The 24,581-nt window shown below is 55.1% G+C and overlaps 4 protein-coding genes across 4 annotated transcripts; 1 reads left to right on the top strand and 3 right to left on the bottom strand.

Moving 5' to 3' along the window:
• Positions 1-872: 872 nt before the first annotated feature.
• VOLCADRAFT_94382 (uncharacterized protein) lies at positions 873-1,193 on the bottom strand (the record flags this gene model as incomplete). Its single annotated transcript, XM_002953630.1, has 1 exon — positions 873-1,193. One exon carries the CDS (start codon positions 1,191-1,193, stop codon positions 873-875), a length of 321 nt encoding a protein of 106 aa, XP_002953676.1.
• A 4,273-nt stretch (positions 1,194-5,466) lies between these two features.
• VOLCADRAFT_94384 (uncharacterized protein) lies at positions 5,467-8,518 on the bottom strand (the record flags this gene model as incomplete). Its single annotated transcript, XM_002953631.1, has 5 exons — positions 5,467-5,634; positions 5,828-6,007; positions 6,427-6,628; positions 6,909-7,416; positions 8,449-8,518. The coding sequence occupies 5 exons, from the start codon at positions 8,516-8,518 to the stop codon at positions 5,467-5,469; spliced, it is 1,128 nt and encodes a 375-aa protein (XP_002953677.1).
• A 1,047-nt stretch (positions 8,519-9,565) lies between these two features.
• On the bottom strand, positions 9,566-13,614 carry VOLCADRAFT_106032 (uncharacterized protein; the record flags this gene model as incomplete). The annotated part of the gene is made up of 9 exons (XM_002953632.1): positions 13,372-13,614; positions 13,235-13,285; positions 12,893-13,024; positions 12,607-12,698; positions 11,776-11,890; positions 11,491-11,592; positions 10,758-10,876; positions 9,906-10,115; positions 9,566-9,635 (listed from the first exon to the last, which is right to left on the bottom strand). Exons 1-9 carry the CDS (start codon positions 13,480-13,482, stop codon positions 9,566-9,568), a joined length of 1,002 nt encoding a protein of 333 aa, XP_002953678.1. The 5' UTR covers positions 13,483-13,614.
• A 474-nt stretch (positions 13,615-14,088) lies between these two features.
• On the top strand, positions 14,089-24,301 carry VOLCADRAFT_94386 (uncharacterized protein; the record flags this gene model as incomplete). The annotated part of the gene is made up of 15 exons (XM_002953547.1): positions 14,089-14,252; positions 14,876-14,987; positions 15,279-15,416; positions 16,639-16,862; positions 17,460-17,779; positions 18,161-18,265; positions 18,506-18,599; positions 19,277-19,427; positions 19,867-19,950; positions 20,375-20,557; positions 21,066-21,199; positions 21,998-22,115; positions 22,782-22,889; positions 23,062-23,228; positions 24,214-24,301. 15 exons carry the CDS (start codon positions 14,089-14,091, stop codon positions 24,299-24,301), a joined length of 2,190 nt encoding a protein of 729 aa, XP_002953593.1.
• Between the last annotated feature and the right edge of the window lie 280 nt (positions 24,302-24,581).

Genomic DNA, 24,581 nt, shown 5'->3' on the forward strand with positions numbered 1-24,581 from the left:
AGGAAGTCAGTAGCAGCAACAACAGGAGCAGCAGCAGCAGTAGTATGAACCAATGTGTGTACATGTGCCTTGAACATGTGTGGTGTCAATTGGATGTTGATGGGCAGGATGTGCAGCTGCTCAATATCCACAACTCGCGACAGCGCTACATATGCTTGCCCTAGTCGGTTCATGTTTGTGAAGTCAACTATGACGGGATCAGTAATGGTATCACCCTGCACCTTGTGTTCAGTTCTTGCAAAAGCAGGCACAACGGGGAACATTTTGCGCTCAAGCTTGGCACCATTCTTGTATTTGACCTCGCATATCCTTGGCAGGCGGATTATAGCTTGGGAGTTCAAGAGCTGGAGTGACAGCATGGATTCGGTGATCTCTTGCACGATAGCTAAAGCCCCGTTTTCGACTTTTGGGGCCGACAGGTTCTTGGTAACCATAACCGTCATGCCGGGAGCGATGTATAGGTGTTCTATGAGCACGCCTTGGTCTTGCATTGCTTTGTAGAGGTAAGCTACATCATCGGGTGCATACCTATTTCCTTTGTGAAGCTTGTAGGCAGCTGTAATGTGTTGCAGTTCTTGTTGAAAGTGGGTGTGTCCATATCTTGGTTATACTTATTGATTTCTTCGTTTTTTCCAGCAATGAGCCATGATTTTTTGGGTGCAACGAAGCTTTGGGAAGACTTAACCACACGAGTCTGCAAAAGTGCCAGCATGGGCTCGCTTGGAGGCGCCATCCTGATCACATTGAGTGCGTCAATCCATGCCTGTTTATTGGGATTCTGTCGGTGATTTGTTCCTAGCTGAATTTCTTGAAACATGTGCCATGTGGCCACACCTATATGGCTGGTGTATGCATGCATCTTCGTCACAGTTTCAGTCACACACGGTGGCCAGCTGGTGCTTGTCACCACCAAGCAGTATTAGTTTTCCCGCAAAAGGAAGCGTGGTGGTTACGTTAGGGCAAGCATCCAGGCAGCGTTGGTGCAGCTGCTGCAGGAAGGCGGCCTTGGCCATGCTGATTTCATCTAGACAAATGACATCAGCCATGGCCAAAAACATGAGCATGTATCGGTTGGTCAGGGGTATCCATTGACTGCCCTGAAAGCCAAACGCGAAATGTGCTGTCATTGCTCCCTTGCCCAGGAATTTTGCAGCTTTTCCCGTGGTTGCACAAACAATCACACACTTGCCCATGGCTGCAGCTTAAGCTGCATAAGCAAAGCGCTTTGCTTATGAATGCATGCATGACATGTGTTTTGCCGTGTCCTCCTGGCCCTTGGATACGCCACAGGCGCTGTGATGGTGTTCAACGTTGTTGTCATCGTTGGCAGCAACAAGAGCATCCAGGATGGAAAGGACTTTTGCTTGGTCTCTGTCGCGGCTGCACTCATCAATCCTGCACTGAAAGAACGTCGGTTGTTTCGGTAGGGGTGTATTGTCGATTGATGCTGTCCTTGAAAAAGTTATTGAGTCGCTCAGTATCATGGGAACTAACAACATCCACTGTTACTGCGTGTTTGCATTGCCAGTTCTCGTTCACGCGCGATTGGCTGTTCGCTAGCTATGAAGTCCAGGTTGCTGTCGCGCATGTTTCCTTCCCAGTCGTATTTAGGATGTTGCATGTGAGCCGCAAGGTCAACATCCGTTGAGAACAAGTAAGCGGCTTCAATCCAGGTTTTGGTGTAGTTGTTGTAGGGTTGGCACGGGTACTATACTAGAAAAGAGTACTATACTATAATAGTACTATGCATAGTACTATTTACTATGCAGGGCTCTAAACTGGTACTAGTTTACGACGCTCGTACAGCGTTCGTACATAGTAAAATAGTATAGTAAAAATAGTACTAGATAGTACTAGATTTGGGTTTGGATAGTGTCCAGTACTAGTTGGACCAAGTCGAGATCTGCAGTCAAGCTGTATTTTGAAGGGCTATAGCCGCGTCTTCGAGCTGTGCTACGTAGTTATTGATGAATAATGTCAAAGGAATCCAGTATAAAGAATGAGAAGGCGATCAGAGGCTTGCATCCTGGTCCAGACGTCCCCCCTGAGGTTCTCCGTTCTCGGAACGAGCTTTTTAACAAGCTTCGTAACCAGAAGAAGAACGCCAAGACGGGTAGTCTTTGGGACAACTTCGATGTGGAGTGGTGGGGTGGTGTACCAAAGCTAGTCTGCCTGTTCTGCGATGAGCCGCTCAGCGCAGTGAACCCATCCTTTACCAACGCGCACCACATCAAGCAAGGTGCTTGCAAGGCTATCAAACAGCGTGCAGCGTCACTCAGCCAGCAACAGCAACAGAGTGGAACCAGCTCTGCTGCGGCGGGCCCCAGCACGGCGGATTAGCAGGCCCTCTCCAAGCGCCGGCGCGGCATTGATGGCCAGACCCTCCTCCCAGTGATTCCCGCGACTCTCGCGGGGCAAGTCGTGGAGGAGCTTGGCATGTTCTTCTACAGGAACAACGTGCCTATTCACCTGATCGAGAAGCCCGAGTTGCGGAACCTATTCGGGCTGCTGGGCGTCACCCTGCCAAGCGCAACTGGTCGGCATGGGGCCTCGTCTACACGAAGGCGCGCAATCGGCTGGCCATTGAGCGGGCGGAGACGCTGGGTCTTCTATCTGTGATTATGTCTTTATGTGCCATAACACGCCTTGAGACATGGGGTTTGGGGTCCACCTACCGGGCACTGAACTAACAAAAAGTGATCTGGATGACCACAGCGATCTGCTTTCTCATGTCTAAGTAGATATTTAGAAAGAACGAAAGAAGACCTTTCCAACGGTGTAATTTTCAGGTACAACGGTTGGTCGTACACCCCCCTTCTACAGGGAGCGTGTACCTGCCTAGTAATAGTATCATAGTACTATATTACTATATATAGTACTATTTCTTACTATACTATACTATACTATTTGGGAAAATAAATATAGTATTTTTGCCATTTTGTGGGACATTATCGCATCATCGTTACTGTGAAAAGGCATTTTTTGGAGCAGTTCCGAGTAATAGAAAGATGCGCCATGTTGTGGGCCATGTTGTGGGCCATACCTATCTCTAGCAGTGGTGGAGATGTCACACGATATGGGCGTCTGGCTGAGTGCTTGTTTGAGCTTGAGCTGGTACATTTCTAGGATCCAAGCCGGGTCCATTGTAAATTGTGTGAGCCATTGACCATCGGTAGTCAGGTGTGCGGTCCGAACCCAGGGGCTGGGTCGAGCAACAAGTGGATTGGCGAGCCTTGGGAAAGACGTTGGCTGCAAAATACGGAGACAAGGCCACGTCACTCAGAGGCACGCTCGAGTCCAACGCGGCCTCAGATCCAGGAGCGACAGAGGCATTACGAATCGAAGAGTTTTTGGGCTCCGAGGACGGCCGTCAACGTGTGCCCGGGTGCACCACCCAGGGGTGGTCGGGGGGACGCGGAGACGAGAGGGAGAGAGTTGGAGATACGAAATGGGGAGAGTTTACGGTGGGAGCAGGAGTAAGGCGAGGCAGAGAGGGGGGCGCGCGGAGCGCGGGTGGCCGGGGGTGTTTTAGGTTGGCAGGGGGATGGAGGGTGGGTCGCCATGCGTGGTGCGTGGGGCTCGCTTAGGCTGAGAGCATTACAAAGGTTGTAAGTGAGCCCTTCGTATCATACGGATGCTCGCCCCAACTAATCCGGTAATTACGGTGGCGGGCTCTTTGACTTCAGAAATGCCAAATACAGAAGTACGGAGGGCCCTATGCCAACCCCGGATATCACACCAGTACGAGACAGTCCGAGTTTGGTCTTTCCAGCACAATGCAGATTCAGACAACAGATACAAACTAAGCTTTATTAAGACAGGTTACAGAAAATAGACGACTAGAAAGACTAGAGAAAGTCGATGTCGCCCTCCCTCCCCACCCTTGTGAGACAGGACCAAACATGCACAGACTTATCACTCATCATCACTCTCCGAAACCACCAGCCCCGTCCCCCGTCCCCGAGGCGGGTGAGATGCCTAGTAGGAGCCAGATAGCGGTGCAGGGTACCCAGAGAGCGTATGTGTGCGGAGCACATGAGATCCTCATCGGAGACCCCCTGAGACTGGGCATGCTGCAAAGCACCCCGACGAAAACTGTGCACCATCTCTCCACTGTATAGCCCAGCATCGGTAAGATGAGTGACGAGGCGATATTCCAGGGCCTCGGTCGTCATCTGCACCTCCCGATATGCGCGGCCACTGCGCTCCGCCAGACAGAAAAGGTATTGGGTGATAGGGGCACCTGCCCCCGTGCAAGTGTTCATGTACACTGCGAGAGCTCGTAGCGTGCAGATGAGGGGATCACGATCTGGATGCAGCATCATCGCAGGAGCACGCTGACCCTTGTACGTCTTGGTATTTAACTCTTCAATGTGTAGTACAGTGTCAGGAGAAACACTCCCGTCGGGCGCTGGTAGGGGTAACGGCCAGCGCTGGTACTCGGTATGACCATGCACCGCATCCCTGAAATCACTTAACAACAGCTTGCCGACATCATGACCTCGCTGATAAGTCCGCCACATTAAAGCAAATAGTGACAAGTCCCGAAGCACCAAACTGCGAGCAAACAAATGCTCTCCGTCGCCGGAGGCAATCCACAGATGGCAGGCCAGGCGACGAAATTTCTCTGCCGTCAAGGGGATGGCGCCTCGCTCCACATAACCGGCGTCACTCAGGTCCCGTCCATAGCATGATGTCGGCAAGCTGTTGTTAAGTGATTTCAGGGATACGGTGCATGGTCGTACCGAATACCAGCGCTGGCCGTTACCCCTACCAGCACCCGACGGGAGTGTTTCTCCCAACACTGTACTACGCATTGAAGAGTTAAATACCAAGACGTACAAGGGTCAGCGTGCTCCTGCGACGATGCTGCATCCAGACCGTGATCCCCTCATCTGCACGCTACGAGTTCTCGCAGTGTACATGAACACTTGCACGGGGGCAGGTGCCCCTATCACCCAATACCTTTTCCGTCCGGCGGAGTGCAGTGGCCGTGCATATCGGGAGGCGCCGATGACGATCGAGGCCCTGGAATATCGCCTCGTCACTCATCTTACCGATGCTGGGCTATACAGTGGAGAGACGGTGCACAGTTTTCGTCAGGGTGCTTTGCAGCATGCCCAGTCTCAGGGGGTCTCCGATGAGGATCTCATGCACTCCGTGCACATACGCTTTCTGGGTACCCTGCACCGCTATCTGGATCCTACTAGGCATCTCGCCCGCCTCCCGGCCAGCGGGACGGGGACGGGGCTGGTGGTTTCGGAGAGTGATGATGAGTGATAAGTCTGTGCGTGTTAAGGCGAGGCGTGCGGTCAGGTGCCGTGCGGTGTGCGTGAAATCGGTAGTCAGTGAAATTGCCTGTGCGAGTGTTGATCATGTGACTTTTTTTCCAGTATCCTTTGTCGTTAGGGAACAGATACGGCTTAGAAGCAGCTTCGACGGATGGTAAAGCTGGGTCAGCGGGATTCAACGAAATATGGGCAGTAGGAACAGCATGACTAGCGACATCTCCCATGGCAGGACTATTACTGCTGGCTGATTTGGTGACCACGTGATTTGTTGTTTCTGCAGCAGGAGGTATGGTGACGGATGGAGCACGGAGGCACAGGTGAAGATTGTATGGAATTGCTGTGGCTGTGGGATGGTGGGCATCGTGGTGGTCGACAACTGCCGGGATAGGAGCGCTAGATGCAGCTGCTTGAATTGCTGGCACATGTTCAGGTGACAGCAGATGCATTCCAGCAGAATCGTCAGCGGTTTCGTGCGACATTTTGTAGGTTCCGTAGTTATTGCTGGTGTTTCTTAAAAGGTTCAACATGGCACTCACTTGGTTTTTGACAGTGTGGCCTAACTCTTTTGCTTTCTTTACTACTGGGCCGAAGTAGCCTGAGTCCAAGCTATGCGCGGATATGACTCCTTCACAACGAGCGTATTCATAGTCTCGGCAAAGCATACCAAACATAATAATCGGTTTCAAGAACGACAAAGACGCCAGTGCTTCATATGGCTGTCACAACAGGAAATGGCGCACGGGTGCTGTTATTCCAGTTAGCCAGTTTTGTCTTGGCGATGTGATGTTTTCGTTGGGACCACAGGCTTTGCAAACGCGCACAGCATGCGACGCAGGCTGCCCATCGCAGGTCTTCGTGGTGGTGACCTTGCGCTGTATCATGTAGCGGTTATGGGGGCACTCCGTGACACCCGGCATGTCATCTATGTGTTGCTCAGTTGGCACTTTCAACCAGCACGTGTGAATTAACAACCATTTGCTACTGCTTGTTAAGTTGCCCAAGTAAACAGCTGAGCACGCAGGGCACATGAGCGCGTTGTCTAGGCACTGTTGCATGTGAGTTGCCAACTTATTTTTTAGGTTTACATAGATATTAATGTCCTGGTCAGGTATTGGCCACTTCCATCCCCACTCACCTTGATCTGTTTGATGTGCGGGTGGCAGCGGCGCTGTAGTAGTTGTTGTTGAGGTTGATGGTGGCGCAGGCAGCATATGCCCAGCAGCAGTTGTGGGCATGAGCTGTGATGGACTTGCCATTCCAGAAAGAGTACCTGGCGCCGCCAGCGTTTGTAGCAGTTGTGGCTGCAGTGTTGCGAGGGCACTGCTAATGAACGCGAGCTGCACAGCATTAAAAAAAAGGCAGAACAAGGGTAATGCTGAATTGGTGGATTTCTGCTATAGTCATAAAAGAATGTTCTTGTGTAGAATGCAATTGCAGTCCTATCTTTTGTCACAATAAGCATTTGTGCGATAATTGCATGATTGCTTATTTAAAAGCTAGGATGAACAGAGTGAATTGGCCATCCATTTGGTATTGTTCTGCAAAGTAATCCTTGGAATGTTCTAAATATGAGTGAATAATCAGTTACAGGCGTACCGGGTTAATGCCAGAGCTTACCAGCTGAGCGAAGTATTCCAGCGCAGCTTGTGGTGGTGGTGGTGGTGGAATCGCTCCGGAAGGTGGTGTGGAAGTGTCAGCTGCGCATTTACTGGTGTTAACTGCTGTTGGTTGTTGGCGTTTGGTAAGGGTAGGAATTGCGGATGCAAAGCGCCGACAGGTGCTGGCTGCATAAGCCATCCAGTTTGAGCTGGCACGGCATTAGATGACAACAGCAGGTCATGTTGCTGCGTCTCATCGAAGGGTGAAGCAGCTGCACCAGCGATAGTTGGTGGATGCTGGTTTTGTACTGCTGATAGTGGTGCGGTAGTTGTCGTGAACGGTTGGACCACTTGTTGCATTGGCTGTGGGATCGTCGCCGCTGCAGAAGTGTGTTGCTGTGTTGATGGTGTGGATATGCCAGCGCTAGCAGTAGTGTCTACAGCCAGCAAATCAGGATACATTTCGACCGTAAACTCGTCGACACGCCTGCGTTTCCGCTGCTGGTTCTCATTGGTCGCAGATGAACCTGTTTGACGATGTCATCAGTAAGAGGGGTTTATTGCAGGTATTAAAGCATGCCAGGACAAGCGACCAATATCATATTGGTCGTAATAACCATTGCACATGTTCTTTTACATACCGTGCCTTTCGCAGTAAGAATATGTATGAACGGTATCAGACCGTCAATATGTATGAATATAGAAATATGTTGCCGCAGACCGTGCCATGTGCTGAACTGTTCTAATTGTCGCTTATGGCTATACGCGAATACAGCGAATACATACGTGATTCAGGTTTCCGCTCCTGAAGGGCGGGTCTTACAATGGGAGAAGTATTGAACCGATATTACTACAACAAACAAGTGCGCGGACGTGTTTGCCACCTCTATCTTGACGATAATTACACACAAAGCACAAATAGCAGAGACCTTGCGAGAGGACTGTGCACGCAGTCATACAGTCCTACCTCTTAGAGGATAAACAGGCAAATGGCGATGTCCTACCTCTTAGAGGATAAACAGGAACATGCAAACCACGCAAGTTTGATGAAATCGCTGCACAGGTGCTTGTGGAGCTGGTGCAGGCCGATGACCAAGGATTGCTCACCGACCTGGCCTTGGCTATTATCACAAACTTACTCGGCACTCATTGGAGCGTCCCTGATATTAGCCGTGATTAGTCTGAGCTGGGAGCCACATAAGCCGCAAACCACTTCAGCATATTTGCATTTGTGATTGGCCATAGCCGGCAGACACGGAAATCACAAATGCGCAGTGTTTACGCGATACAGGCGTGAATCGCGTATGTAGTCGCCTATAAAGATGGGCGAGGTTTTGCGAGCAAGCCATACGCAAGCGTGCACTTCGCCTCGCGCCCGCAATCTATTTTGAATCCAGCCATAACCTGATTGATCCTGGTTTCGGAGGACGAGTTCCTGAAGCATCTTTTTGTAGCTATCGCTGTACGTGCTCTTGAGGAAAGTCTTTTCCGATTGTGATAGGGCTCATATGATCTCATAAGGCATTTTGGTCCCTGGCAAACAGGGATTCCAAGCTCACCAACAGGGGAACAGGCAAACAGCTTTGGGAAACGAGGCAGATTCAGTAAAGGAAGCTGGATTTTATGCATCCTTATTCGGAGCGCCAGAGCGGCTGCACGTTGAGGACCCGTCTTGGGAGCTCTTATTTATGTAACGGTGAAATAATGCCCGCTTGGTCTAGTTCATTGGGGCACAGTCATTCAGTGCCAGAGCCCGGTCGACACCACCTTGCTATCGCGCGGGTAGACCCCCCAAGTTCGTGGAACCGATCGGAGCTGATTGGACCGGATATACATGTACGTTGATAAACCTTCTGATAGGCGGCCAGTAGCGAGAAAATCTTTTCATGGGGAACTATTTCAAGGCTACCCCTCCGCCCCCGCGCCAATCACCATCACTGCACCAACCAGAACCAGTTCGGATGACTCGTACGTTGGCATTCATCCGAACGATGTGGGGCCTCCTCCTGGCAACAGTATTGAATTCAGCTACAGACACCTGATCTCACTCATAATTTCCCTTAAGCACCGTACGTACATCTGTAGGTACGTCCTGTCAATTGCATCATGTCCTACCGCAAACTTTTCCGCAAGCGACAAACCGAAGCATCTATGTCATCTATGTCCGCCAGCAAGACCTAACTCCGCTAGGTCGTGCGGTAGGACTTCTCCTCCGGCGCCCCTCCTCCACAGCCGGTGCGCTGCTACCAATGCTGGTAACCCCCCAGCAGGTTGACCAGCTTGCAACTAGTAAGCGTTTGTAAAGCCAGCATCAACAAGCAGGTGAAAGTATTGTTAAGTGTCGCAACCAGCTTGCATGTTGCAGTGCCGGTACGGTACGTTGCAACCCTTCGCCCTTCGCTGCAAGGCCGCAAACAAAGAACCCCAAGGTTGCAACCCCGACTGGAGTCCCACGGTTGCACGACACCACCCGTATCGCGTATTGCCGTACGAATCACCAAGGAACGGCATAGCTCCGCATCCTCAGGGCCTACAAATACAGCATACAAGCATAGCCGCCCCTGCCGCCCCACCACATTCCCTCTTCCCACAGCAAATGCAAATACGCTCCAAACTCCCACCGAAAAGCTGGAGACGGACAGCCCCTTTACCCCTAATTCATGAAGACTAGTCCACCTAGAGAACGCGGCCCTTGGTGCTGGCCTCGTAAGTCGCGCAACCCGTTGCCAGGTCCCAGTTGGAAATACTGCGCCGGGAAAGCAGGGTCACCGGAGGTTGGTCACACAACGGGCAAAAGCCGGGCTTGCAAAAAGTAGGAGGTACGCCGTTCTTGTAGCTTCTGCTTCAAAACAGCCGCTTAGTTCCACAAACGGGAATTGCAGCAGCCATGGCTATAATGTTCGTAGCGAATGGTGTACCGCATCTTCCCCCTCGCCGTCGTATGCATGAACACCCCCACATGATAGTGGGGTGTGCCGTCCGTATGCTATTCCAAGGCTTGTGCCCATATGCCCACCTGCCGCAGCCGATGCGCACCCAAGCTGCTGCACACCCCATTATCAAAAGCCCCTTCACCTTCTGAGTTTGCACCCGCTCCCCATCTCGAGCCGCAAAGCCGGTGCCGCCGGTCTTAAGCTCAATGACGTCCTTCTCCCGAACCTTCTTCCCCGCGAAGCTCCCCTCGGGTTTGATGCACTTCTCGTACGTCTCCTTCAGTACGACATCTCTGCCCAACAGGGGCCAGGGCAGGACAGGCGTGTGGCGAAATTTTGTGCGGAGGGCGTGTGGCAAAGCGGACGGCTAACCCGAGGCGGCATAGCGGTCAGGCCGACTTAAACCTGCACAGCGGAGCTACCGCATTGTGTTGTGCGGTGCAAGGGCTTTACATGCCAGCTACTACGGTACATAAAAACTACGCATGCAGGGGGGATGCGCCCTCTTCTCGGAGCGCATACGGGCAACTGCCGCCCTCGCGTGCCGCACAGCACGGGCTCAGTATAGGTGGGGATGGGTGCCCGCAGCAACTTCGAAGCAGCTGCCAGCATCTTAGTAGCCACAGCTAGGCAAAGAACTGCTCCGTCCAATCAATCAAGGTGCAGAAAGAACATCGTCATAGAAATACATTTGGTCCCGAGAGCTTCGCGGTCGCATGTGTGCCCATTTAACGAAGAAGAGACTTTTTGCTCCTTTCAGTCACACCACCATCATCGTTAATCATCTTTGCCAACGGCACATCATTATGTCGCCATGTGGGTTGGAAGGAGAACGGTGCCCTCCCCACCCACACACGCAGTTCATTCCTGAGTTCCTGAGTTGCATATGATCCCCCCCACACACACACACAGCGTACCCTCCCCCCGCCCCTCACCCCGTGGTTGCCAGCACCACCAACTTGGAGGAGTTGGTGAAGGTCTCCTTGGTGACGGGGTCCATGTGCTTCCCGGGCTCCCCCTCAGGCACAGGCGTCCAGCGCACCGCCACGAGGTCCTACGCCGAGGGGGGGAACGGGAGCATGAGCACGGGGACCGCATGCAGGCCCGGGCGCAGGACACACGGAAACGTCAAGGAGGGGCCGCGGCGACTTCGGCGCAGACCAGCGGCGGGATTGGCGGGGGGAAAAGGCGACAGCAGCCCGGGGGGTATATCCGGGGAAGAAATATATCGAGCGGGTGAGGGCAAGTCGCTTGAGGGATGCGGGAGTGTCTGTGGCAGACGATTGCCACCGTGGCGGCTAAGGCCATGCGGATTGCGAAAGGCTCTCTTGTTTCCTGCTAGCAAAACACGCACGCCCTTGTTTTGGAGGTGTTGAGATGTAGTTGTTGGGTGTTGGATTGGCTGAGACAGATCGGCTCCGTGTGGCCAGGAGTCCTGATCAGGCCAGCAGAGGTCGCCACGCCTCCCTGGACCCGTGAGTACCGATATTCACCAGAGCGCGGACATCGCATCACGCAGCTGCAGCAGTACGTGGCAAGTTACTACCTTGCAAGCACTGCTGACCACTGGCCACTGACCACTGCTGCTGCTGCTGCTGCTGCTGCTGCTGCTACTCCTGATGCATTTCTGGGACTGAAGAATGTCGGTCAGCCCCAGCCCCCCAATACCTTCATTCGCAGCTTCTTGCCGCTGGCGGGGCACCGTGTATCCGTGTCCGGCTTCTCCACCTTGGCATCCGCCTCGGGAGTCAGGGAAGGCATCCAGAATGCCTGCAGGGTCCGGGGGCGGATGCGCGTGCGTGAGTGTACGTCTGTGTGTATGTGTGTATGTGTAAGTATGTGTGTGAACGGAGAGGCGCTGGGGAAACCGTGACTGACACACCGCCCCCAACACCCTTAACCCAACCTTTGACACGTCCGCCTCACCCGGCCCCAAAGCAGCCCCAACCCCACCTTCAGCTCCTTTGCCCGGTCTTCGTTGTCTTTTATGGCCATGACTGATTTGGCGCCGCCAGCTTGTTTGGGGTTTCGGAGCGCCTCCGCCTCTTTGACGATCGCCGCCTCGAGCCTGACAGACAAAGCCGCGGCAAGGTTTGGTAGCAGGTGCCCAGCAGCGTGTGTTGGGGGGGGGAGGAAGGGGTGAAAAAGCATCAGGAGTGAAATTAACTAGAAAAATAAACCTCTCTGCGCCGGGGAGGAAGTGCGTGGGGATATGTAAGGTACGTCTGGGCCCCCAGCGGGTGAACCTGGTCGGCCAAGACGCCATCACACTCTCACTCGCCGCGCCGGAGCTTTCACCGGACCGAAACCTCTCCCCGTGGCAGGGGGGCGAAGATGTGTCCCGGCGGGTGGCGCGGTGCCGACGGGCCCCGGGAATCCCATAAACCAGCACACTTGAACAAACACACACGCACGCACATACACACGTGCACACAGAGAAAAAGGAAATGTTGTACGGCCGCACAGCCCCGTAAGAATCCGTAGCTTCACCAAGCACGTGACATAACCAGGTGGGTCCGCCCCCGCGTGAGCAGTGAGAACTGGGCTCCCACTGCACTCAAACTACGCCAGCAGCTGTACTACTCGGTACGCTGTACTCCGCTCCTTTGCCGCTATTAGGAATGAAAACGAGCGCCCTGCTTCGTTGCGGCCAGAGGTTGTACTGTACGGCTTATATGGCTTCCTGTTTGGGTGCAAATTGAGAGGTGTGGTTGCGGGTGTTGGCTGCCGGGCGCCTCCCCCTCGGCCCCCCACCGCGGGCACCTCCCCCTAGGCTGTACGCACTTCGCCGCCACGCCCTCGCTGACGCCCAGATGGTTTCGCCGATCGAACGCAATCAAGGCCGCCTCCCGCTCGATCGCCTGCTTCTCCATCTCCTGAAAGGGGGAAGAGCGGCGGCAGTAAGGGAGGTGGCGTGCGGGTATACGGGGGGACGCAGAACCGCTCGGGAGCTGTGTGAATGGCGATCGGCATTTTGATAGGTTAAGTGGGCTGGGCGCAGGCTGGGACCGTCCTCGTACAGAGGCGTACACCGCAGCGCCGGTGTCGCAGACGATGCAACGTAGCGTACCTTTTGCTGCTCCTGCTGCTGCGCCGCCTCGTACGCCTGCAGGTTGCGCTTGATGGCCTTCTTTTGGGCCAGGAGGTTTTCTAAGATAGCCTCCTTGCTGTACAAGTAGCCATCGGGTGTTATCACGGGGTCCTGCGGTTTGGAGGCGGAATAGCAGCATCAACGTTTCGGAACTGAACACTGTAGTGTGCAGGTATAGTCTGATTGTGGCAGGTGTAGTCTGATTGCGAGTGCCAATATCTTTTGCAAGCCAAGGGCGAACTAAGGGTGTTGAGGCGGAGGGCGTAAAGGGTTTCGCGCCTGAAGTATCATCGCGCATGTTAAGCTAGTGACAAAACGTACCTTCGACTCCATTAGAGTTAAGCAGCAGTCGTCATAATTGCCAAGCGAATCCTGCGCCGCAGCATCTACACACTGGTCCGTGGGCCTGCCCCGCAAAAGTGCGTGCATCAGTTGGAGGTGCTCTTATCTCTACGCACCTTTCCAAGACGCTCTTTCACTGTGCCAAAGCCTAATGCCTTACGTTCGGCATATGTCAAGCACTCGGAGCCCATGACACCAGCATTTTTGCTGTGGCGCTGGCCTCCCATTTCTTATCGCGACGGACACCGTAAACTCAATAAAGAATATCAAATGGTAATGTGTCCAACTATTTAGGTGTTTCCCAGGCTTAACAGAAATAGGGACTGTGTAAGGAAGAACTATGATAATGTCAGAAACAGGTACCAAAGCAACGGATATGTGTCAATACCTCAAGTGCAAGAAACAGAAGCAGAAAGCATTGTGTTGCCGTACCCGACCTGTGCCATGACTCGGAAATGCTTACCCTGCTTTGTTGGTAATTGCATGCTTGCTAAGTTCGACTCCTCTTAGCTTCAGCTCTATTATATATGTACCCGTCATTGCGTCTTACTCTGTGCTTGACGCGTCTGAGTTATCGAGACTTTTCTTAATAATTAACTCTTACACTAGTGGTATATAAAACATGTTTAGTGAATCAAATGAACACAATCCGCGTCGTATCTAAGTACCGTTGGCTTTCCAGGGCAGCGTTTTCCATTTCTATATACATTACACAGCCTATATGCGATAACGTAGCTGATGGTGCATAAAGGCTTCAACTGGGGCATCTTGGTTTGCGCTATGGCTTAGCAATACCGCCGGTGCATCGCTGCGTGGAGGAGGGAGGCGAGATGATGGAAGCCGCTACGACAGCAAATGGGCAACATGTTTCAGAAACTGGGGACAACGGAGATTTTACCAGGACGTTGTTGCCCCCGATAGGCGTGCGGGGAAGCCGTCGCTTCGAAGCCCCCCAACCTCCACCGGAAGTTGACAAATTTTCACGGGCCATGGACAAGTGAGTCAGGCCGCGCCGGAGCTGATGGAGAACTCACCTTTGCTTGTTAAACCCAGGGGGAGATTGATCGGATGTCGACGCAAATTTTATGGGAACCCCAAACACTGCAACAAACTAAACCGAACCAAGCCTAGGCGTCCATTAGATAGTACAGTTACACTCCACCGATTCTTTGCTGTCAACTGAAATAACCGTTTCTAACGCGTGGATGTACGGCACGCTTTGACGTGCTGTTATGGATTCTACGGTACTTAAAGAGTCCACTGCCTAGCACCCCCTCCACATGTGTCTTTATTATACCTTTAAAGCGTAGTTTCTTCACTTCAAGTTCAGCTTCAATGCCGTCCCGTAGGACAGACCGTACAGAGCGTGTACACGGAGCGTTCACGACGTGTCCTTGGCAATAATAAAAACGGGCCCTACGGAGCGCAAGAAAGAAGGGTCATCAAGGAAGGCAGGGAACTGCCGCACAGCACCCCCGCACCCGACTGCAGGATAAGGCTTTTACGGAAACCCCCAACCCAGGCACGCTTAATGTCGCAACCTAGGTCTCTTGGTCATCGTTTCCCAAACTGTCGCCACAACCGCGCTCTCGCCCACACACCCCCGCACTCCCCCTCCAGGGTGATGGCTGAGAGGGCTCTCACGGTAGAAGCCCCGGGGGAGGAGAACGCGGCGGGACACATCATAGCCAGGAGGGAGACCCAGATGGCATCTAAGCACGGGATAGCCAAGGTGGGAGTGAGATGGAGGCCAAGGAGAAGCGGGATGTGGAGTGTGAGGGGGGCGAGGCGGGGAGCAGCGGGGTTTGCCGGGGCGGGAAAGCGGGTCGTAATTTGGGGGAATTTGAGGACTGCGCAGGGACGAAACACCGCACCGGGGGATTAGGGGAGCCGGCTAATGGTGCTGGAGGGTTGGGGGTTGGGGTGGGGCTGTGCGTGGTAGTGCAGGGTGTGACATAAGCTTGTGTATCATTTTGGCACCGCCCCGGTCCGCTATCCATGCCGCTTGACTTCGGTTCGCTAGGTTGGCAAGGGCGTGGTGGAGAAGTTCCATGCCGCGCGCCACAACACTGCCATTATGTCAGCTATGGGTCATCCAGGGCTGGAGAAGTTGGTGGCCAAGGAGGAAGAGGAGAAGCGCAAACGGAGAGCCCGAATTAAGGTGGGTGCGTGATGAACTGAAAAGGATGCAAAGCAGCTTTTACTTACTCAGCAAAGAAACATTGCCCAGGTGCGAGAAGGAAAACGGAAAGAAAAGGGAGAGAGAAAATCAACGGGAAAAGGAAGATGTCAGCACGCGCATGCAAAATACTTTCCTTCTATTTCTCTGTAAGGATGCTAAAGAAATTTTTAAGTTGCAGGCTGAACACATGGGACTACTGGGAGTGCGAAGAGGAGCCAAGGTGAGTTTTAATCTTTCGGAAGACAGATGGCGCGGAAGCTGGCGGTGGAAAAACTTTTCCTGGTCGGTGGCCGGATCAACAACAGCAGCAACAGCAACAAACAGCACCACCAGCAAAAGCAGCAACAGCACAGGAAGCATATCGTTGAGACAAATCCGAAGAAGCAACTGGAAGACCGCTCCCACGGCATATACTAAATGCCTTTGAGAATCCAGCAAACCCGACTTTTCTGCGCAAGTGGCAACAGACCATCTCTAAACAACGGCCTATTCTACATGGCTACCTAACGACCTAGAGCCGCCATATTGCCTATCAATCTACCTTTGTCAACCACTTACCAGTCTACCTACCTATGGATGATGGTCTAAATGTGTTTCTAACCATCTGCCTACCTATCTACCCGCCTACCGTCTATCCATCTTCCTGCCTAACAAACTTCTTTTCTTGTTTCGCTTCCCTCTCCCCTTACCCCCCACCGTTCTGCTCCCCAAGCGCAACGCCCTTCCTTCCCCAACCCTTCCCCGCGCACTCCTTCACCTTCTTTCTCCATCCTCTCCACCTCACACCACCACGACAACCTCCACAACCATCACAACCACGGCAACCACCACAACCACTACAAACTGCTTGTCCCTCTCCGTCTCCTCGCACTCGCCTTCTCCCCACCCTCCTCCCCTCTTCCTCCCCAACTCCCCCGCTCTCCTGCGCATTTGGCACCTCCACCTCCCACACCCTCCACGCACCTCCCCCCTCCCCGTTCTCCTGGAGAGACTCCTTTGCTCGTCCATGTGTACGGATGAGTTGGCCTTCACGGGGTAACAGTGTCGTGTTGCTCGCTGAGGGCCCTGTGCCCCCCGCCCCCTTCACGCCTTCAGAGAATTTCTGTAGAAGTTTACATACAGCCCGTCTGTACATGTGTCTTTTAGTCCAGGTTGACGTACATGTCACCCCAGCCACATTCACCCGTCTGCGGTTTCATAGGTGTCATTAATTAAAAGCCGCCAGTATGTATGCATGTATGCATGCACGCACGTGCTACATGTATGTGTATGTGCGCGCTTCTGCGTTTCGTTTGTCTGTCTGCATGTCCGCCTGTTGATGGTGGTGGCGGTGTTGGTGGTGGCGGTTGCGATTTTCCAGGAACTGACGGCGCAGCGGAACAGCGCCAACGGCCGGAACTCCCACTATCGCGGAGGCCACGAGGGGTGAGTATCGAGTGCTAGGTCCCAACACACAAGCACGCACACATACATACATACATACATACATACATACATACATACATACATACGCGCGCACGCGGCGTGTGTGCGTGTGCGTGTATTTGCGCGCATGTGTTTTACCCTACCTACGCCGCGCACGTATGTAAGCGCACACACGCCATCCGGGGGTTTCTGCTGGTCCGGGTCGTTGGAGGTCCCGTGTACCATTCGCACCTGCGGGCCGGGCCTCTCTGACGCTTGCATGTGCATATGGGCCCTGTGGGTTGGTTGGGGGTGTGCGGGCTCACGGCCTTTTCCTTTGCATCTCATCCGAACGGAAGAGGGGTCGTTGCGCGGGGGGGTTCGGAGACCGGGGCCGCGGGAGGAGCTTGTTGCGGCTTGCTGGCCTGGTTGACTGGTACCGCATTCCCGGGTTGGTGGCGGGTGGAGGGGGGAGGGTGGAAGGGGAGGGCGGAACAGGGTGCAGGCCATTCGCATTTCCCCCCCTAATCCCCTCCCTGCCGTCATTCGGGCCACGTCTGAGCTCCCCCCGCCGGACACCCCTCCCCCTGGCGCTCCTCAATGCCGGCCCCCCCTCAGCGAGCACCAGCACCAGCACCAGCTGCATCCCCAGGCCCAGGTCCAGCCCCAGAGCAGTGTCCCCCTCAGCCAACACGGCTCCGAGCTCCCCAACGTCTACGTGGCGCTAGGCCAGTCCGCGCCCTCCTCCAGGAACCCATCCACAACCTTGCTGGGCAGCCTACCGCCAGCGCAGCCGCAGTCGCAGTCACACGCACAGCAGGCAGCAGCGCAAGCAGCGGCGGTGCAAGCACAGGCAGCGGCGCAGCAAACGCAGGTGTCGGCGCAGCAGCCGCAGGCAGCGGCGCGGTCTGGTGGCGCCAGTGCGCGGAGCAACCCAGGTAGGTCGCGGGTCTGTGGGTTTGGGCCCTGGGTGCTGGAGTCCTCAGGAGAGGGGGCGGGTCGTCACCATGGGGCTCATTGGTGGTGGTGGGGGGGGAGACGGCGTTTTGACCGTTGGCGGCCACCACGTGTGGGGTGGTCGACCCTTCGGACAGATAGAACGTGGTGGCAGTGGCGATGGAGATGGAGGGGCAAGGGGGGCCCCGCCAGGTTACCTGCGCGTCGGAGGTCCTGGGTCCACCACCTCCCGGTGGGGCTATGCTGCCGGGGCAGCGAGTGAAGTGTGAGGGTGTGGGGGGGGGGGGTTGCCTCCCGCCTCCTTCAATTTCGGCTCATTCACCTGCCCCGCCCTGCCCTGCCTTTACCTCATCCCCTACCAGCTGGAGGGGGCGGGGGCGGGGGAAAGGAGACGGGGTCGTCACCCAGGGCGGCGCCCCCCCGCACCGGGGTCCCCAGCGGACTTCGACCTCTGGCCGTCAGTACAGGTGGGGTGTGTGTGTGGGGGGGAGATCTCGTCCGCCTCGTCTCGTCCGTCTCGGACTTGGACCAGCATGTGGACCCCCGGGTGGCTCTTGTCCCTCTGCTCTTGCCAACTGCTGATGGAGGTGGTGGAGGTGGTGCTACTGGACAGTGCGGTGCTCACGACTGGCTGCCTGTGTATGGTGGGGATAGACAACCGGTTGATTGGTTGGGCGCGTCGGTTTTATTGGTTATGTTGGTTGCAGGTGGTGCGAGCAGTGAGTGGGAGGGGCAGTCTCACTCCAACAAGGGCTCCAGCACCTCACGGAGGGGGGGTCCCGGTGGGAGGTGGCGGAGGAGGTGAGCTGGGGGAAGGGGAGGAGAGGGGGCTGATGCTGCGTGGGTGCCGGCGTGTAATCGTGGGGGGGGGGTATAACCCACGTGATGATAATGGTTCCCAGAAGGGGGATGAGGGGGGCGTCAGATGGGATTTGTCGCGGCGATTTGTCGCGGAGCGGGACAGACAGAACAGACAGACAGACAGACATGCAAATAGCCAGGTCCGCGGGGAACCATCAGCAGCACCTCCTCTTCTCTCCCGCTCCCCTCATTCCTCCTTTTTATTCTAGTCTTGGCGGTTAGGTAGATAGTTTTTCCGTTATCTTCATGACCACATCCTTGCGAGGACTCCTCCTTCACACGTCGCGACTGGTTGGTTATTTATTGCTTCCTTACTTCAGTGGCGTATCAGTCTATCCTTGCCATAAGCTTCACTCGTTCACGTGGTTCGTCGTCCCTCCTCCGAGCACAACATGATCATCCCCACCCTCGCCGCTTCCTCCCGTCTGTTTTCACTGCACCCGCTTCCCCCGCCTCCCCCTCTCTCTTCCTTCCCGCCACATGCGCAACTTCCTCTATTTGTTAGGTCGGGTTCATTTCCCCCTTTTTGGCCACCTCAGATTTTCACGTTTCTCCCGCCTTCTCTTCCCTCGTCCTCCTCCTCCTCGCCTTCCCCCCTCTGCTCGCCACCCTTCCAGGGCCCAGGCCAACACCGCCAAGTCAGGTCACAGCAGCGAGTCCGTGATCCGAGCCACAAGTCGGGTGGGCCGCGTACTGGCGGAGTTCGGCGGCCACGACGACTGGTGCTCCGTGACCGTACTGCGGCACAGCCTGGCAACCATACTGCAGGTGCTGTCCTGGGAGCTGTGTGTGGGTACGGAGAGGGCTTTTCACAAGGGGGCGCAACGAACGGGGCGGGGGGGGGCCTTGCGGCAAGCGGGGCGAGGCGGTGTGGGTTTGTGTTTCCCAGCGGCGGGTCGTGGGTGTGGGAACCGAACAATAGATGCAGGTCCCGTGATATACCCAGGATACGACAAGTGGGCGGGTTAGTTGAAGAGAAAAGGCCGGCTACGGGTAGCATCCCCAAAAGCCCGTAAAGCGTTTCACTTCCCCGCGTACTTCAGTTGTGCTGTGTCCGTAACGTGGACGACAGATTGGCTAGCTGGCTATTCGGCTCGCGGCTTAAATCGCCGCAATAGACACGTGTATACATTCTATGTGTATCTATGTATGCAAGTATGTATGTATATATGTATGTATGTATGTATGTATATATGCGTGAGCGCAGGCCAACATTCGGGGCTGGTTGGTTCGCCGCAAGTGGCTAGCCAACCCGAATGCGCTGGTGAATGCCACCAAGGCGGTGCTTGAGGTACGGCGGCGGCCGGCCCCATGGGGGAGAGGGCCGACAACTGCCGGCACTGCTGCTACCGGTGTTGCTAGTACTAGGGGAGGGCGGGAAGGGGAGAAGCTCCGAAACCTGAGCTATAGAGCAAGAGGAACGGCCCTCTCCAGTTGTATTCTGAAGGCCCACAACTCCCTGTGCTGGATCAGTGACGACCCCTTCGGGCCTGTTGCAGCTGGACATGTTGATTTGACCTGATATTTCAAAACTTCCGGATGTGGAGCGCGCACCCAGTACTGACACAACAATCCAAATACGAGTTAAACAATACACGGGGCGCACACAGAGGGTGCTGCTGACAGAAGGTATTACTAGACGTAGCCCAGCCACCCCGCCAACCAGCCATCCAACCAGCCAACCACGTGCACCCGCATGCGTATATGCCCCGCAGGCAGAGCGAGCGCAGAAGGAGCGGCGAGCGGCGCTGAAACTCGAGCTGGAGCGGCGGGCGCTGACTCGGAAGCAGAAGGAGAAGGCTGCGAATGTACTGCAGATGCTCTTCCCGCAGGTACGTGTGGGCGTGTGGGTGGGCGGGCTGGGAGGTGTCGGTGTGCGTTCGGGATGGGGTGCGGAGGTGTGTTGGGGGGGACGAGCTAGGGTAGGCAGGCACTCCCTTACCGTACCACGTAACAGGGTGTCGGCCTAAGCGTATCAGTCTGAGACCAAGCGGCGTCGGAGCCCCCGAGGGGGCGACTCTCGAGTGCTGCGCCGCCTGCAACAAGTGCCGGTGAACTCTCCCCTCTCTTCTCTTCTCGCTCTCTCTCTCTCCTTTTTTTCTCCTTCCCTTTTCCTTCTTTCCCTCTCTTTCCTCTCCCGCTTTCTCTCTCTCTTCTTTCTTTTTCTCTCTCCCCCTCTCTCTGTCTCTCTGTCTGTGCGTCAATCTCTCGATCCCAATCTCTCTCATCCTAAGGACGTCCCGTGGCTGCCGCCGACCCCCTTTGAGGATAGAGGGAGGGGACCCCGGTGGGGGGCGCGTGTTGGGCAGCAGTAAGCCCGATGATCAGCCGTGCCTACGGGGTGCTCACTTCATTCGCGCCGCTCGGCGGGGAACAAAACCCGACCCGACCCGACCCGACCCGCAGAAGAGCATGGTGGGCGTCCCCCCTTCGGCAGTACGGCGCGGCAGTAGCGGCGACAATGTGCCACATGGCGGCAACTCCTCCTCAGCTCGAGCCAAGTGGACTCGCCTCAATAAGAACCTTGACCTCGCAACGGAGTGAGTTCCGAGTGTGTTCCTGCTTGCCTGCCTGCGTGTGTGTGTGTGTGTGATGCTATTGAACTGCGGCGCGAGGCAAATGGTGAGGGTGGTACATGATAATATAGTAATATGTTGTGTGCAATGCTGTGCTGTGAGTTGTGTGTAGTGTGTAGTGTGTAGTGTGTAGTGTGTAGTGTGTAGTGTGTAGTGTGTAGTGTGTAGTGTGTAGTGTGTAGTGTGTAGTGTGTAGTGTGTAGTGTGTAGTGTGTAGTGTGTAGTGTGTAGTGTGTTCTGTTCTGTTTTGTTCTGCCGGCCGGAAAGCTGGCGGCAGCGTCGGGCATGTGTTCCCTTCCCAACAAGTGCATTACCTCGTGGAAGCGCGCCCTGTCAGGTTTGAACTCTCGATTGGCCAGCTTGCTGTGCGCATTACAAATGAAGCAAAAAGGGAGTTGTGCGGGTGAACGTTCGCCAGCTGGATGAATTCCAGATCCTTCCGTGCACTTGGCCCCTAACGGTCTCGCCCTCCCCAGCGATCCCCCTTTTCTCCATCCCGAGGTGCCCCCTGTGCGGGAAGACGGGCACAGCTCTCCCACCTCTTCCTCTATGGTTCCGAATCCATCTCCATCTCCAACAAGATTCTGTCTCCCCGAGCCCTTGTTCGTATCTTCTCCCGGGGCCCCCTGTCTCTCTCATTACACGCCCTGTTCTCAGCTTTGTACATGAAATGTGGTATCGTCTCCGGATGTGCTCCAGATCCTGTCCATGTCCATTTCTGCTTTTACTCCTGTCCTTGCTGCTGTCCGGCCAACTCCGCAGGCAGGAGGCCTTCGACCTGGCTGACTCACTGGACGGCAGCGACAGCGAGACGTCGGACCTGGGGCTGGAGGAGATGGCCTTGGTCAAGATGCGCGCGAGGACACCGCCGTGGCAGAAGGTGGGATGAGCCGGGCGGGGGGGGTTTAGCCCCCCGGGCGAGCGGAGCGAGATCCGGCCCCGTGGGTACCCGGGGTTGAAGGAGGAGAAAGAGGAAAAAGAAAAAAGGGGGATGAGAGGACGACCGCTGGATTGTGCGGCCGCTGCGACAGCAGGCTGCTGCAACAGCAGGCCTTCGATGCGGTCTGAGTGGTTGCCACACCTGTGGCATTTTTCGTCTTTCCTTTCCTTTCCTTTCTTTTCCTTTCCGAGCCCTCAGCCTTCACTTGAGCTGTATCTCCTCATGATCTGTATCCCAAGGGTAGCTTCTCCTGCCTTTGAGACTGCGAGAACAAATGTGTTGTTGGGTGCCTAGACAACAACAACATGCGTCTTGCATTGACTGCGGCCGCACGTAAGGTAACCGCACATCTTTTCCCCCTCCCTCCCTTCACACGTCGCGACTGGTTAGTACATGCTTCTTACATGCTTATGGCGTATCTTGGCATCAGCTTCACTCGTTCGTGGTTCGTTTTCCCCCTCCCTCCCCTCTACCACCACCATGAGGAACGCCGCTGCTGTTACCGCGGCTGCGGCTGTTGCTGTTACCGCGGCTGTTGCTGTTGCTGTTGCTGTGTTGGCCATACCGGTGCTGTGCCTTACCCTCCGCCTCTGATTCTGCTCTCAGGCGGAGCAGAGCCAGTGGGAAGGTCAGTGGGCCAAGCTCAACACCAAGACGGGGAGAGGCAATTTGGACGTCGTATGGGACCTTTCCGACACGGCGGCGAGAGTTCAGGTGTGTGGTGGCGGCGTGGGGGAGGGTTACTAAGAGGGGATGCGCCTCGACGGCTGCTTCCAAACGGTTTGTCCCATCGTTCCCGGCGTGAAAAGATTGTGCCGCGTACGACACCTTATACACACGTACTCCGCGTACGACACCTCACACACATGCATATGCGCGCACGCAGGCGGTGCAGCAGCGGCGTGCGGAGCGGACTGCTTCTTCAGCGGACGGCAAGACGTCACGCGCCGGCGATGGCGCCGCAGCTGCCGACTCGCAGCAGTACGACCCGGCCACGCAGCCGCTGCCGGCGGCCGTTGTGAACGAGTTGCTCGTCCACCGATACATTGACAAGTACACGAGATTAGGCCTTATAGATCATTTGCCGTTGCGTACCATGGCCGAGGCTGTAATACAGCAGCAACAACAGCAGCAGCAGCAACAACAACTGCTGCAGCAGCAGCAGCAGCAGCAGCAGCAACAACAACAGCAACAACAGCACTATCTATACCAAAGCCAGCAGGCGACGGTGTTGCCGGGTTTAGCAGGAACCTGATGTGCCAGGGTAGGAAGAAACGGATGAAAATTCGGGTTCGGTTCGCCGTAACCTCAGCATTGCCCTGCTGGGCCTTTCAATGTCAAAGTCCGAATGAAGTTGCTTACTTGGCTGGGCTTTGGTTTAAAACACAATCCTGTATTTTTGGCATATTTGGCTGTGTGCACGGAGCTGTGCTGCTGTACATAGAACATTGTCCTGGTAGCTGCCAGGGTTGTGAGTGCCTGACGCATTTCCATGCGGGGAAACTGTTACTTGACTATCAACGGGGCCGCAAACGGCTTTCCTCCGTCAAGTTGGGGGATATTGCGGCATCTGTACACGTTGTAAGAGCGCTTTTGGCGGCTTTTGTGCGCGTAATGTGCCGCAACATTAATCTTGCGGTGATAATGGACACATCGCATTGCTGGCGGTGTCAAGGTGGTAGTTGGACATAACTGTTGCAGGGCCGTAGTTTGGGGGGATGCAGAAATGTGAGACCAAGAAACTTCCGAGCCGCACGTGAGTCGCACTTTGCTGTGACGCCGCGGTAGCACACAGGTGGCAGGTGTTTAGTCCCGCGTGCTTCTTCAAGTGCGAAGCACCCAAACGTCCAAATGGTGCATTGAAATGCAGCGCGTACAGTGCAGGAAAAGGAACGAAAGCTGATAATGTTTTCCTTTGACGTCAGAACCCCGTAACATCCCGTAACGTGCTAGACGGAGCGTAAGTGGCGTAAAAATGCGAGGTGCCGTGGACGGTATACGATACGTCGCATATTGGGTACGTACGCACGCTTTGCAGCTGGGTGAAGGTCGCCAGTAAGCGCGCAATGCGTAACATCAAGTACGCCACCTGCGATGAGGGGTATTTGCGTCCCTTGGGCTGCTAGCCAATGACAAGCCGAGTCGTGCCGGCGCAAGTGTACCGCAACCCAGCCAGGTACCGCAAACCAATGCCCATAAATTGGACGCGCGCTCTCCCTTTCTCTCTCACCCTCTCTACACAGTTTCTCCCCTCCGATGTCACAGAAATCGTCTGGAGGTCGAGGCACACCGCAAGGACAGACATGGCACATGGCCACGCGACCCGCGCGCGCATCATTGCAACGTACATCATTGCACCGTACACAATCTCACGTGCGGCCTATTAAGCTTGCTGTATTGGTTGTC

Source organism: Volvox carteri (assembly GCF_000143455.1).
Source record: "Volvox carteri f. nagariensis unplaced genomic scaffold VOLCAscaffold_37, whole genome shotgun sequence".
NCBI lineage: Eukaryota > Viridiplantae > Chlorophyta > Chlorophyceae > Chlamydomonadales > Volvocaceae > Volvox > Volvox carteri.